Source organism: Pongo pygmaeus, chromosome 20, assembly GCF_028885625.2.
Source record: "Pongo pygmaeus isolate AG05252 chromosome 20, NHGRI_mPonPyg2-v2.0_pri, whole genome shotgun sequence".
In the NCBI taxonomy this organism is placed as follows: Eukaryota; Metazoa; Chordata; class Mammalia; order Primates; family Hominidae; genus Pongo; species Pongo pygmaeus.
Window position 1 is genome coordinate 5,551,786 of NC_072393.2, and position 14,457 is coordinate 5,566,242.

The 14,457-nt window shown below is 46.0% G+C and overlaps 1 protein-coding gene across 4 annotated transcripts in view; it reads left to right on the top strand.

Moving 5' to 3' along the window:
* SAFB (scaffold attachment factor B) overlaps nucleotides 1–14,457 on the top strand; it is a 45,813-nt gene that overhangs the window by 15,868 nt on the left and 15,488 nt on the right. For all 4 annotated transcript variants that reach the window (XM_054463226.2, XM_054463223.2, XM_054463225.2 and 1 more), the window contains exons 3-9: nucleotides 2,743–2,807; nucleotides 2,889–3,095; nucleotides 6,798–6,860; nucleotides 9,452–9,479; nucleotides 10,425–10,935; nucleotides 11,361–11,410; nucleotides 12,418–12,512. In XM_054463226.2, the coding sequence (XP_054319201.1) occupies nucleotides 2,743–2,807; nucleotides 2,889–3,095; nucleotides 6,798–6,860; nucleotides 9,452–9,479; nucleotides 10,425–10,935; nucleotides 11,361–11,410; nucleotides 12,418–12,512 (1,019 nt within the window). The remainder of the gene's footprint in view (nucleotides 1–2,742; nucleotides 2,808–2,888; nucleotides 3,096–6,797; nucleotides 6,861–9,451; nucleotides 9,480–10,424; nucleotides 10,936–11,360; nucleotides 11,411–12,417; nucleotides 12,513–14,457) is intronic.

Consider the following 14,457-nt stretch of genomic DNA (forward strand, 5'->3'; position numbering starts at 1 on the left):
GTGATTCTCCTGCCTCAACCTCCCAAGCTGGGATTACAGGCGCCTGCCACCACGCCTGGCTAATTTTTTTGTATTTTTAGTAGAGACGCGGTTTTGCCATGTTGGCCAGGCTGTTCTCAAACTCTTCTCTTGACCTCAGATGATCCAACCGCCTTGGCCTCCCAAAGTGGTGGGATTATAGGCATGAGCCACCACACCCAGCAAGTATTTTCTATTTAGAAAAACATGGTAATGCCACATATCTAAAACTGGAACAAGAATAACAGATCAGTGGAAGAGAATGGAAACAAGTAATCCCAGACATAAATACAAATATAATATTGAGGAAGCCAACATTTCAAATTGGTCGGGGGCAAGTACTATTTAGTCAGTGGTGCTGGGAAATCAGTTTCCAAATGGGACAACTATTGGGAAAATAGTCTCACTTAACATGAAACTGAGAGAATAAATGTTTAAAACTTCAAAAGAACTGAATACAGGTGTATATTATTTAGCCTTCAGTATGGAGGAGGACATCCAAACATGAAGGTATAAACCACTTATATTTTAAAAACAATTAATAGCTTGGCCACATAAGAGTGAAATGGGCCGGGGAGCGGTGGCTCATGCCTGTAATCCCAGTACTTTGGGAGGCTGAGGCGGGTAGATCACCTGAGGTCAGGAGTTTGAGACCAGCGTGGCCAACATGGTGAAACCCCTTCTCTACTAAAAATACAAAAATTAACTGGGTGTAGTGGCAGGCGCCTGTAATCCCAGCTACTCAGGCGGCTGAGGCAGGAGACTCACTTGAACCCAGGAGGCAGAGGTTGCAGTGAGCTGAGATCAGGCCACTGCACTCCAGCCTGGGTGACAGAGCAAGACTCCGTCCCAAAAAAAAAAAAAAAAAAAGTGAAGTGTACTCAAAACCTGTAAACAAAATTAAAGAACTGGGAAAATATGTTTTGTACATATGATATATAAACTTCAAATGATGGGGGATAGAGCTGAAGTGTTTGTTTGTTTGTTTTGTTTTGTTTTGAGATGGAGTTTTGCTCTTGTTGCCCAGGCTGGAGTGCAACGACACGATCTCGGCTCACCGCAATCTCCGCCCCCTGGGTTCAAGCGATTCTCCTGCCTCAGCCTCCCAAGTAGCTGGGATTACAGTCATGCACCACCACACCTGGCTAATTTTTTTTTTTTAAGTAGAGACAGAGTTTCTCCATGTCGGTCAGGCTAGTCCCGAAATCCTGACCTCAGGTGATCCACCTGCCTCGGCCTCCCAAGTGCTGGGATGACAGGCGTGAGCCACCGCGCCCGGCCAGAGCCGAAGTTTTTAAATAGTGGGGTGTAAATCAGAAATTTTTAGAAAAGTACAGGTGATCAACAACAAAAAGCAAATGACTCAAAGCAATTTGAGTAGTCAGGAGATAAATTCGTGTTAAAACAGTATTCCTTTTCTTACCTAGCATATTGGCAAAGATAAAGAAAAATAGCAGATTTTTAACAGAGATTCAAGAAAGATTGGCCTTTTTTTTTTTTTTCCTGGAGACGGAGTCTCGCTCTGTTGCCAGACTGGAGTGCAGTGGCGTGATCTTGGCTTACCGTAACTTCTGCCTCCCGGGTTCAAGCGATTCTCCTGCCTCAGCCTCCCGAGTGGCTGGGACTACAAGCGCACGAGATTGGCACTTTTTAATTCGCTGTTGATGGAAATGTATAAGTTAAAAAAAAAAAACCTTCCTCTGCAATTTTTGTTTTGTTTTGTTTTGTTTTGTTTTCGAGACAGAGTCTTGCTCTATCACCCAGGCTGGAGTGCAGCAGCACGATCTCAGCTCACTGCAACCTAAACCTCCAGAGTTCAAGCGATTCTCCTGCCTCTGCCTCCTGAGTAGCTGAGATTACTGGCAACCGCCACCACAACCAGCTAGTTTTTTGTATTTTTAATTGAGACAGGGTTTCGTCAGGTTGGCCAGGCTGGTGTCAAACTCCTGACCTCAAGTGATCCACCTGTCTCGGCGTCCCAATGTGCTGGACTTAACAGGCATAAGCCACCGTGCCCAGCCCCTTTGGAGTATCTTGATAGTATGTGGGTTTTTTGTTTTTCTTTTTTTTTTTTTTTTTTAAACCGAGTTTCGCTCTTGTGGCCCAGGCTGGAGTGCAGTGGCGCAGTCTCGGCTCAGTGCAACCTCCGCCTCCTGGGTTCAAGTGATTGTCCTGTATTTTTAGTAGAGACGGGGTTTCACCATGTTTTCCAGGCTGGTCTCAAACTCCTGACCTCAGGTGATCTGCCCGCCTCGGCCTCCCAAAGTGCTGGGATTACAGGCGTGAGCCATCGCACCCGGCCCTTCTTTTTTCTTTTTAAGCATTAAAAATGTGCATACTCGGGCATGCGCAGTTTCAGTGGGAAAACGTTCCTTAACTAAAAGGCAGCACATTTGCAACAAATACTTTTTCCCTCAAACAAGGACACTTGGGATAGGAAGAAGGGCAGAGCTGAGGACAGGTCTGATCCTGTTCAATTTTACTAAGAACCTGTTTCCTGCACTTCTACTTGCACAGCTCAGACAAGAACAGAACCTCTTCTGCTTGGGGGTGGGGCAGGGCTGTCTTGTCCGGAATGGCCTCATTCCTGGATTAGGAAGTGTCCCTAAGTAGTGAGGTGTCTCAGATGTTTATAAAGTGACCACCTGTGTAGTGCTCAGGGCATTGTTGCTTCTGTAAAGTGCGTATCATTTGATCTCATGCTGTAAATGATTCTGTCTTCAGGGCGCAAACCAGAAGAAGAGGGTGTGGAAGATAACGGGCTGGAGGAAAACTCTGGGGATGGACAGGTATGTGCAGCCTTGCAAGTGAGTAGCGTGGTGGATGGACCAGTGGCGGTCACATGATGGTTTGGTCTGGTTGTGTCACAGGAGGATGTTGAGACCAGTTTGGAGAACTTGCAGGACATCGACATCATGGATATCAGTGTGTTGGATGAAGCAGAAATTGATAATGGAAGCGTTGCAGATTGTGTCGAAGACGATGATGCTGATAACCTTCAGGAGTCCCTGTCGGATAGTAGAGAGCTAGTCGAGGGGGAAATGAAAGAGCTTCCGGAGCAGCTTCAGGAACATGCTGTAGGTAACCGGCAATGTCTCTAGAATGTGCCCTGAATGTATCAGTTCCACAATTAAAATAGGTGATCAGTTTCATATTGGGAAGTAAGTTGTTCTGTAATGCCAGTTCAGTAGAATAAGGGTCAGTTGGTTCAGATGATTCTGAACCAGTTTGTTTTGTTGAAAGGTGATGTCTTATAACATTCACACGTACCTGCCATCCATTTGCGACATACAGTATGAGACATTTTGAGGACAACCATTCAGACCCTTCCTGTTGCAGGACTTGATCTGTGGTGTTATGGCCTAGGTACCTTGAAAGCATTGAACTAGGAAGAGGTTAGAAGTTGGTGTTTTCCTGTTAGGAAGCAATTGTTGAACTGGGTGCCTTGATGCACTCCTGTAATCCGGTAACTCAGAAAGCTGAGGTGGAAGGAGCAGCCCAGGAGTTCAAGGCTGTACTAAGCTATGATTGTGCAGTTGAACTCCAGCCTGGGTGGCAGAGTCTGACAGAACCCTATCTCTTGTTTAAAAAAAAAAAAAAAACAGCCAATTGATACCTATCTTAAGAGTTAACCTCAAGTATTAACCTGGATGTTGTTTTTAAACCTAAACTTTTTTCCTGTTAGAAACATATCAAATGGATAGTAAGATTATAGTGGGTAGTATTTCCTAAATACTACCTACCAGGCATTGGCATTATGCCCTTTCTTTCTTTCTTTCTTTCTTTTTTTTGAGACAGAGTTTTGCTGTTGTTGCCCAGGCTGGAGTACAGTGGCATGATCTCAGCTCACTGCAACCTCTGCCCCCTGGGTTCAAGTGATTCTCCTCCCTTGGCCTCCCGAGTGAGTAGCTGGGATTATAGGCGCCCACCACCAAGCCCGACTAATTTTCTTGTATCTTTTTTTTTTTTTTTTTGGAGACAGAGTCTGGCTCTGTCCCCCAGGCTGGAGTGCAGTGCCACCATCTCGGCTCACTGCGAGCCCCGCCTCCCGGGTTCATGCCATTCTCCTACCTCCGCCTCCTGAGTAGCTGGGACTACAGGCGTCCGCCACCACGCCCAGCTAATTTTTTTGTATTTTTAGTAGAGACGGGGTTTCACCATGTTGGCCAGGATGGTCTCGAACTCCTGACCTCGTGATCTGCCCACCTCGGCCTCCCAAAGTGCTAGGATTACAGGCTTCAGCCACCGCGCCCGGCCTCTTGTATCTTTAGTAGAGATGGTTTTCACCATGTTGGCCAGGCTGGTTTTGAACTCTTGACCTCAGGTGATCCGCCTGCCTCAGACTCCCAAAGTGCTGAGATTACAGGTGTGAACCACCGCACCCAGCATGTGCCCTTTAATTCTTTTAATAGCAGCATGAGGTGCTGTCGTCCCCATTTTCAGTTGAGGAAATTGGGAAGGCAAGAACTAAAAAATATCTCCAGATGACACACAGCTCATAACAGAATAAGAACTAAGATCAGGCTAATTCCAGAGGCCATGTACTTAACTTATATATGACGTTGTCTTGGTGCCATTAATTTGATATTAATTTCATTTACCTGGTGATTAATGTTTGTCAGACAGAAAAAGTGATGCATATGAGAAGCTGTGGGGCATCTCTGTGGGGCCCTTTCTGTATTGGCTCGTGGGGGGGCCCTGTTCTTGTCCTGGTCCTCAGGTCTTCCGCAGTGAGCGCTTCTCAAGCAGTCTTGGTGGACAGAAACCTTATTGTATGCCAGTCAATCCGCTTCTGCATTTCTTCAGAATACTTTTGCATTTCCTCTTGGAACTGATTCCAAGTATCCTTAGAGGTAGCAGATTGTCATATTTGAATGGAGGATTTGAGTCTGAGAAGTGGCTGAGAGTTATTCTGATACAAATGGGTTGTGCAATTTTTGGTGAGTCCCATTCATCAGCTTCTAAACAGGAGTAGCAGAAACACTTGCACAGCAGCAGGAGTTACTTACCCTTCCTGAATGGCTGCATCTTCTTAAGGCTGTTTTTTTTTCCCTCCTAAGTAGAAAATAATACATTCTGTAACAAAAGCTGGAAACATCCTAAATGCCTGGAAGCAGTATAGTTTTAAGAGTTGAGGCCAGGTGCGGTGGCTTGGCTGGGCACAGTGGCTCACACCTGTAATCCCATTTACTTAGGAGGCTGAGGCAGGAGAATCACTTGAACCAGGGAGGCGGAGGTTGCAGTGAGCCAGGATTGTGCCACTGCACTCCAGCCTGGGCAGCAGAGTGAGACTCTCAAAAAAAAAAAAAAAAAAAAAAAAAAAAGAGTTCAGAGGTAGATTCTGGAGATGGATCAATTTCTGTGTGTCCCTGGACAAACTCCTTAACCTCTGCTCCTCACTTGCAAGAGGTTTTCGGAAGATTCAATGGATGGATGTTTATTATACACTTAAAGCAGAAGTCGTCAAGTTGGCTGTCACCTGGATTTTTTTTGTTTTGTTTTGGGGTTTTTTTGTTTTTGCTTTGTTTTGCTTTTTTTCAAGACAGGGTCTCATTGTGTAAATGAAGTTTTCTGAGAACACAGCCACACCTATTGATACTGTTGTCTATGGCTGCTTTTGTGCTTTAGTGTCAGAGAGGAGTCCTGACTCATCTGTTCTGCAATTCCTGAAGAATTTACTATGCAGCTCCAACAAAGTGTTTCCCTAGCCTAGTTCAATGCCTAGCATCTAGAAAGCACCGTAGAGTTATTATGAAATGTACCACCACGAATACAGTTCTTACTGTTGTGTAACCATCAAAATGAACTAAGCACATCTGTGTGAACTCAAACAATCTCCAAAAGAGAAGTGACACTTGGGGAGGGTTCAGAATGATGTGCTGCCCCTCATGCAGGTGTCGAAGGGGAGATGGTCTTTGGTGCTGAAACACGTGTGTAGCATATGCGATGACAGCTGCATGGCAGGAAGAAAGGAGTAGTGGAGAGTGGTTTTCAGTGAATGGGCTTTTGTACCTTTTGAATCTTTTGATCATGTGTGTGTCTTTCCTAGTGAAATATTATGATAAAAATACATGCTGGTTATAAAATATCTGAAAACGTCTCCCCCTAAGTATATCTCAAACTTCAGGGCTTTAGAGCAGACAGCCAAAATTGGTTTCAGTCACAAATAATCTGAACCCCCTTTCTTTGTTTGGAGAATCCTTTGCCTTATTGGGCAGAGCCTACTTCTTAGAATAAAAGCTATTCTTCCCCTGCAAGTAGGGCATAGGATATTGCCAGTCTCGAGCTCCTGTCCCCACCCTCATGCTGGGAGATGCTGTTCCGTTGAGGGAGGTACCTACCCCAGGGGCAGCAGGTCCCACATCATCAGCATCCAGGCTGGGTGAGCAGCGGTGGCTGAAGGCTCCACTTCAGCAGGACTCTAGCCATTGCTCCTGGAAGAACAGCCCTCACTCTGTGCTCAGATCCACTTAGAGTCTGTGCACTCATTTTCATCTCTTTTCTGCTTGACTTAGACTTTTTTTCTTTGGTTTGCATCTTAAAACCTACATAGATACCATATTAGTAGATTTCCTAGTCTGTGTGCAGGTGGACATTTACATACAACTTTTTTTCAGTTTAGCTGCAATTATACTATAATAGTGTTTTGATTTCTGCCCTGGGTTTAAAATTCTGTTGTGAATTATTTTCATAGCTGTTCACTTTTCATTGTACAGATGTACCATTATGTTACATTATTATTGGTGTGATGAACTGTATTTTCTCCATTTATTTTACAGATAGAGGACAAAGAAACTATAAACAATTTAGATACTTCATCATCTGACTTCACTATATTACAGGTAAACTGTTGTATGTCTCAGTACTTTTAGAATGAAAGGTCAGACCACAATTTCTGGAAACCATTTCAGACACCATACGCCAGTCCCAGCGAATAATCACCACAAGGGTTGTTTCCTTTGTCAGGATCGTTAGTGGGTGTTTGCTTTCTGCTTTCCTCCAAATATAATGTACGCATTGCCAGGGACTTAACTCTAGGCTTCAACGAGTGGCCTCCAAGCGCTGTGGCTTACCAGCAGTCATTAGAGACATGTTTTGTGGCATTCTTAATTTCATTGCTTGTTGGGGGAAGGCAGCCTGTCTCATCTACTCTGGGTGGCATCCCCTGCAGAAAGATGATTTGATGAGACAGCAAGAGGGCATGACTGCCTGGGAAAGACGAATAGGGCCCAGATGGGGATTGAGGGTTGACAGAGCCCTGTTGGGGAAGGTGGGGTCTCAGGGGTTCTGGTCTTGTCTTTGGGAAGTTTTTTTTGTTTTGTTTTTGTTTTTGTTTTTTCTGAAATCGCCCAGATTTCGTTTAATGACTGTGTCATCCTACCTGTTTCATTGGCATCTCTGTAAATATTAAATCTTAGATGAGAACAGATGAGTTGAGAATTTCCAGGTATGATTTTTATATTTGTGGGTCTTGAGTTTCCTTTTTTTTTTCCAGCCTACATAGATATAAATTGTTAGAACACACTTAACTAGGTAGCTGTCTAATTCTTAGGAGAACTTTTTGTGGAGAAATGAAGATAGAGCCAGCTTTTGCCCGGCCTTTTTCTTCCCCCCGTCTTCTTTTTAAATGTCATCTATGCTATTGTAATTAGAAATCACCTTTCGGAAAAGATCTCCATTTGCTTCTGCCAAGCAAGGGCAAGGGAGATACTGGAAAGCCAGAGCTCCAGCCTTGAGGAGGGCACAAATCTCAAGAAAACGTGGTGAAACCCAGTTCGCTTTTAGAGCTGCCGTCTCTCCACCTGCGAATTGACACAGCCATTCCCGACTCAGAAAGGAGAGGAGGAGCCAGATCTTGTCACTTTCCCCTGGGTCTTTCTTGGTCACAGTCGGCCATGTTAAAATGGGAAACCTATAGTCTCTCCTAAACAAATAGGAATGTATTTGCTTCTCTTTAGAGAAAATGAGGAAGAATTATTCTGCCAACATTGATGATTGGTTTCAGTCATATGGTCTGAATTCCCAGCATGGGGTAGGGTACGTGGGGAAAAAACTGATTAAAAATAAGTGAAACCATGAGGAAAGTGTACAGTTTCATAGAGCATCCTGGAATGGCAGGGCAGTTCCCAGGGGAAGTTATAATTCAGTCACACCTGCTTATTGGGTATATGTGAATCCCCTGTGATGTGTCAGGTGAGGCATTAACTACCAGCATTACATAGATAGAAGGAAGGGTGGTCCCCATGCTCGTGGGGCCTGGCCTGATGGTTAACAGTGCAGACTCACACTCTCACACGGCGTTTGCTCAGAGCCTGTCTCTGCTTCCCACCTGCTGTGTGTCCTTGGGCAAGTTACTCAGTCTGTCTGGTCACAGTCTGTTACTCTGTAAAAAGAAGGGTGCTACCATTAGGACCGACCTCCTGCGACTGATGACGAGTCTGTGTGTATGTAAGGTGCTTACATTTGTGCCTGGAACCTAGTCAGTGCCCATCAGTTGACTGGAATTCCAGAGGAGTGAACCTTGTGTGCACAGGAAACATAAAAAGGCTGGGGGATCACATCATGTGGGAAAAGCTCCTTTGCTTAGTGGGGCACAGCTGGAGTTGGGTTAGAGGGAAATAGGGAAAGCCTTCCTGAAAGGAGATGCCACTGAGCTGGATACTGAGGGATGTGGATGACTTGGCTGGACGGGGCAGGGGAGGGCTGGGCCTGTCAGGGAGGGAGATGGCATAGGGATCCATTGGCTGAAGGCTGAAGGCCACAGAGGGACATGAGCTTACGGTGGACACGATGCAGAGAGATGGGATGGAGATAATACAACCAGATGCCACAATAGGCAAGGATGGCACCAGCCTGAGTGGACAGGGCTTCCTGGGAAGAGTCTGAATGACTTCTAGAACTGGCCTGGTGGGGACATTGATTGGAAAAGGAGATGAAGGAGGGAGGGTATTTACAAAGGTATTCATGCTGGCACCACCATGCCAAGTAAGAGCAGGAGTCATACCACCTGGGCCCATATTCCCTCAGTCTTTTGAATATCAGAAAGTTATCGTAGCTTCATTGAGTGAAAAAGTGACTGTTAATGTGCCATGCATTCCTCTAGATGCTAACAGTAGAAAAATGAAAACACTACTCTCCTTGAATTTGAGAGTTCAATCTAGAGGGTCAGGCATCCTTATGATGAGTGCCTCACCATGAAGTGAGACCAGTTCCAGGCCCCTGTTGGGGGAACTGAATGGAGGGTGGGCTGAGTGAAGTGGATGCCACTCTTAATGGAGCCATTCCTAGAACAAGCAGGTTCTCCACCTCTTGCGTTTGTGAGTTTCCCGCCCTGGATTTTTAAAATTCCCTCTTTAGTTATTCTGGGTTTTCATTTGAATAAACTATAGGTGTCATTCACCTGGCACAGTCTTATTTACGTTTTTTCTTGCAGGAAATTGAAGAGCCATCCCTGGAGCCAGGTACTGTTAAATGAAAAACTTACCAGCGGGGGTTTGGAACCATTCTAGTTTTCCACCTTCTCTAATTTGAATTCTTTGATTTTTAAAAGTTACCTTACTATAGTATACATTGTTCTAAAGGTTTACAATCCAAAACCTACCAGGATCATAGAGATTGGAAACCCAGCCATATCACCAGATCTGTGAAAGTGGCTCACTTCTCATTTTACAAAATGTATTGGTGAGATGAAAGTATCTCATGCTTTTTTGAATATCAACAGCATTGAATCATACATAGAGAAAGAGTTCTAGATGCCTCTCTTGAGAGCTAATACCTCTGCACCCACAAAACAGATCTTGTGATATTGGGCAGTAGCTTAATTTTGTGGTTTTTAATTGAGGCAGCTCAGGTAGTGGTAGGGAGATACATTTTAAAACATAAATTTGAGACATAACTGGATTCCAGAAGAGGAAAGAGTGTCTTCATGAGAATTCCAAACACTGTTCACTTTCTGGACTGCAAATATCTCAGAGCACGGATGGAAGAGATTCTGGTTTTCATGTTGGACTGTTCTGTTAAAAGAAATTCAAAGAAATTTGGAAATTGAGCTGTTCAGTGAATGGTGATACGTTCAGTTAAGCAACTTGGACTTTGGAAGCTAAATTTGGAAGAGTCATATCTAAACGACGACAGAATGAAGACTGTCAAGAATCAGCCAGAAGGTTTTGGGGGTTAAATCTCTGGGATGCTTTTCTCTTCCGTGTAGCGTAGAGGCTTACCTAGAGGCGGTCGCAGCGCAGGTAGTGTAACCAGTATAACTTTGTGTACCCGCGGGTTTTCCAATCTCTGTGTAGCTAGCAGTTCTCTTCGTGTTAGTGTGGCAACCGTGCCAGTTCCACATTTGTGATTGCTTTATTTCCCTGGTAATTAAACCTTGTGCCATTCTATTCCTGTTAAATCCGTAGAAAATGAGAAAATACTCGACATTTTGGGGGAAACTTGTAAATCTGAGCCAGTAAAAGAAGAAAGTTCCGAGCTGGAGCAGCCATTTGCACAGGACACAAGTAGCGTGGGGCCAGACAGAAAGCTTGCGGAGGAAGAGGACCTATTTGACAGCGCCCATCCGGAAGAGGGTGATTTAGATTTGGCCAGCGAGTCAACAGCACACGCTCAGTCGAGCAAGGCAGACAGCCTGTTAGCGGTAGTGAAAAGGGAGCCCGCGGAGCAGCCAGGCGATGGCGAGAGGACGGACTGTGAGCCTGTAGGGCTAGAGCCGGCAGTTGAGCAGAGTAGTGCGGCCTCCGAGCTCGCGGAGGCCTCTAGCGAGGAGCTCGCGGAAGCACCCACGGAAGCCCCAAGCCCAGAAGCCAGAGATAGCAAAGAAGACGGGAGGAAGTTTGATTTTGACGCTTGTAATGAAGTCCCTCCGGCTCCTAAAGAGTCCTCAACCAGTGAGGGCGCTGATCAGAAAATGAGGTTTGTTTTTTCTCAGTTTTAGACCAGACGCTATCTCCTTTTCATTGGTCATTTAATGACACACATAAGCTGTTTTTTTCTGCAATTGGCCAGCCAGACTGACGAAATTGTAGTTGTGCTTCTAAAGAATGTTTCGTTTCTCTTTGTGTATTTTACACTGATTACATAATCTTTTTTCTTTTCTCAACCTACCATGGTTGTGTTCTTTAATTCTTCCTAATTACCTTTAGCCCAGCAGAATTAATTAACTCCTGTGGGTCTGAAATCTTATGGTTAGGTCAGATTTTCAATACAAGTTTGTCGGGGTATCATTTTTTCAGAACTAAATTTCGGGTAGGTATGCAACCTCAGCACGAATTTTATGGTTTTGAGTTTGTTTCCTCCATGCTGCTTCCTTGTGGAGTGACATTGTCTTTTGTCTCTAGTTCTCCCGAAGATGACTCGGATACAAAAAGGCTTTCCAAAGAGGAAAAGGGTAGGTCACCTCGGCGACACCAGTCCGTCCCTTGGAGCATGTATGGCCTGGGCAGTGGCGGGTATTTGATTCTGGTTCATCGCGTGCTATGCTCCTTACACAGGAGACTCCTGAGACTTTTGTGCAGTCTTTCTCCTTCTCTGCTGTTACCTCTACAGGTTCTGGGTTGTAGGAAGCATACCAGGTCCTAAGGGTTAACAGGCTGATTTGGTGCAGATCCTTGTGTTGGGAGCACATTCATCCTGTAACGCTTCATTAAATGCATTAACTGAGAAATAATTTTACCTTACCAAATTCCTTCTTTAATCAGTGTTCTAAAGGAGTAAAAACATAGGATAGATACAGAGCTATAGGTGGAAAGAGAAACGGTGCATTGTTGACACCAGGGTTGGCTGTTTTGCTACATGGTCGCTGCACACTGCACTTCCTCCAGTAATTAAGCGATCGCTAACTTTTTTTGAGATGGAGTCTTGTTCTGTTGCCCAGGCTGGAGTGCAGTGGCGTGATCTCAGCTCACTGCAACCTCCGACTCCTGGGTTCAAGAGATTCTCCCGCCTCAGCCTCCCGAGTAGCTGGAATTATAGGCGCCCGCCACCACACCTGGCTGATTTTTTGTATTTTTAGTAGACACGGGGCTTCACCATGTTGGCCAGGCTGGTCTCGAACTCTTGACCTCGTGATTCGCCCACCTCAGCCTCCCAAAGTGCTGGGATTACAGGCATGAGCCACCACACCCGGCCCGCGATTGCTAACTTTCTTAGGAAACCTCACATTGTCCCAATAGGCCCACTCAGTATTGTGATGGGCCCTGTGGTAGTGCTGCTGGGCCTGGTGTTGCACTGGGGGGTCTTGGTGAGGACAGTGGTCAGGCCCACAGCCCCATTTGGCTTTTAGTGCTGCCACTGCCTCAGGAAAAGTGGGAACCATGTCTGGTTTGGAAAGGTTGTCTGTAAGACTTGAGATCTTGTGGGTATTTGGGTTTTTACTAGAATTTTCTTTTGAAATAGGTCGCAGCAGTTGTGGTAGAAATTTCTGGGTTAGTGGACTCTCTTCTACAACCAGAGCTACAGATTTGAAGAATCTTTTCAGCAAATATGGGAAGGTAAGTGCCAGAGCTTTTCTGGAGAAGATACTTTGAAACCAGCATTGTGTGACCTTTACATGCAGATCTTCTCCCCTCAGTGAGTTCTTTGAGAGATACCAGGAGCTTACACTTGCTAATGGCTGGGGAAGGTCTGCCCCTCCACAGGTAGAGGTGAGAGTGGTGTGGAAGCTTCCAGAGCCCACATCACCGCTGTATTTCCCCCCCTTCTCTGCAAGCTTGCCCCCTTCCCTGGGATGGCTCGTGGATCCATTTCTGTGTCCTCAGGACGTCGCACTCAGGCTGGGCTGCCAGGGTTGGCTGGTGGGGGTGCTGGTCAGCATGTCTGGGAGGCAGCAGTGTTCTTAGAACAGCGTTCGTGATGCTGGAACTCAGAACTCAGAACAGGGACCCTGGAGTCTGATGATAGGGGTCCTCACCACGGGTGTCTTGCGTCCATTGAACCTCACCTCAGCAGCTGGGGGCTCTCAAAGTTGCTGCCTCAGTTCACCACTGGGGGCAGTTCTAGCCGCCTCTTGTCTGCAGCACCTGCCTTTCCTGAGCCCGTGAAGGTGGGGCTGATGGCACCAGCCCCCTACCTGCAGTTCCCAGCGCAACTGCCTGGCCCTCCTCCCTGTGCTTTCTCACTCCCCTCCTCCCTGGTGTTTCCCAGACTCGCCTCCCAAACAGCCTCCTGCATCCAGGGCTCCTCGTCTCTCTCAGAGTCAGTTTCGGGGACCGCCAAAGGAAGGAGTCCAATCCTTTGTGTTACACAGTGAGGGTTCAACACATTGCAATATAGAAAACCAAGTGTTTTCCCTGATACTGACTTCGAAGAACTTAAAAGAGGGTAAAACAGGCTGGGCGTGGTGGCTCATGCCTGTAATTCTAGCACTTTGGGAGGCCGAGGTGGGTGGCTCACGAGGTCAGGAGTTTGAGACCAGCTTGGCCAGTATGGTGAAACCTGTCTCTGCTAAAAGTACAAAAATTAGCCGGGCGTGGTGGCGCATGCCTGTAATCCCAGCTACTTGGGACGCTGAGGCAGAATAACAACTTGAACCCAGGAGGTGGAGGTTGCAGTGACCCAAGACCGTGCCACTGCACTCCAGCCTGGGACAGAGCAAGACTCCATCTCAAAAAAAGGAAAAAAAAAAAAAAAAGGATAAAACTAATTCTGTCATTATTACGGACATAACTAACGGCTTCTTGGGCCTCAGTGATAAAAGGTGTGTGGCTGGCAACACCTGTGCCAAGTCTCCCCTACTAGAACCCCTTTCCTGACTCCCCCAGCGGGTGGGTGTGCTCAGTAGGGAAGTGTTGCCCTGGAGACTGTAGTGTCTTGAGTGCAGCAGGCCTGATTTGGGTTAATTAGAGGACCGGGCCTTTCTGGGAATGTCCTCTGGGACTAGAATTCCATGTGGCATGATGAGCGTGATTACCAGCCTCGGCCACTGGCTGCTGCGGGGCTTTTCCTGAGCCGTGGTGTCTTCTGCCGTCAAAGGGCGACCCTTACTGCATCCTGCTGGAGTTGAGAGAACCAAGTAGACTGGAAAGAACTTGTCTACAGTAACTGAAACACGTCACTGAGTTTTGTTACAGTCGATAGGGCAGATCTGAGTTCCAGAGCGCAGCTTACAGACCTTTCCTTGCATCAGTCTGTGCCGTTTTTGGTTTTGTTTTTTTTTGTTTTTGTTTTTGTTTTTTGCCCACATCACTTCGTAATTTACCACCTACGTAGCATGACTGTATATTTGGAATCATTTCTTCACAAGTTTTAGACCATATTAAAGGAACACTGGCAGAACCTTGTTTGATTTCCCTTTTGTCTGTTCCCCTACACTGCCCTCCTGGCCCCCTTGAGGAACTAGATGAGCGATTAGAACTGGCCAGAGGTCCTTGGAGGAACAACAGTGAAACAGAAGCATTAGTAGCATTGTCCTCCCCAGTCTAACATTTGTCAGACCCC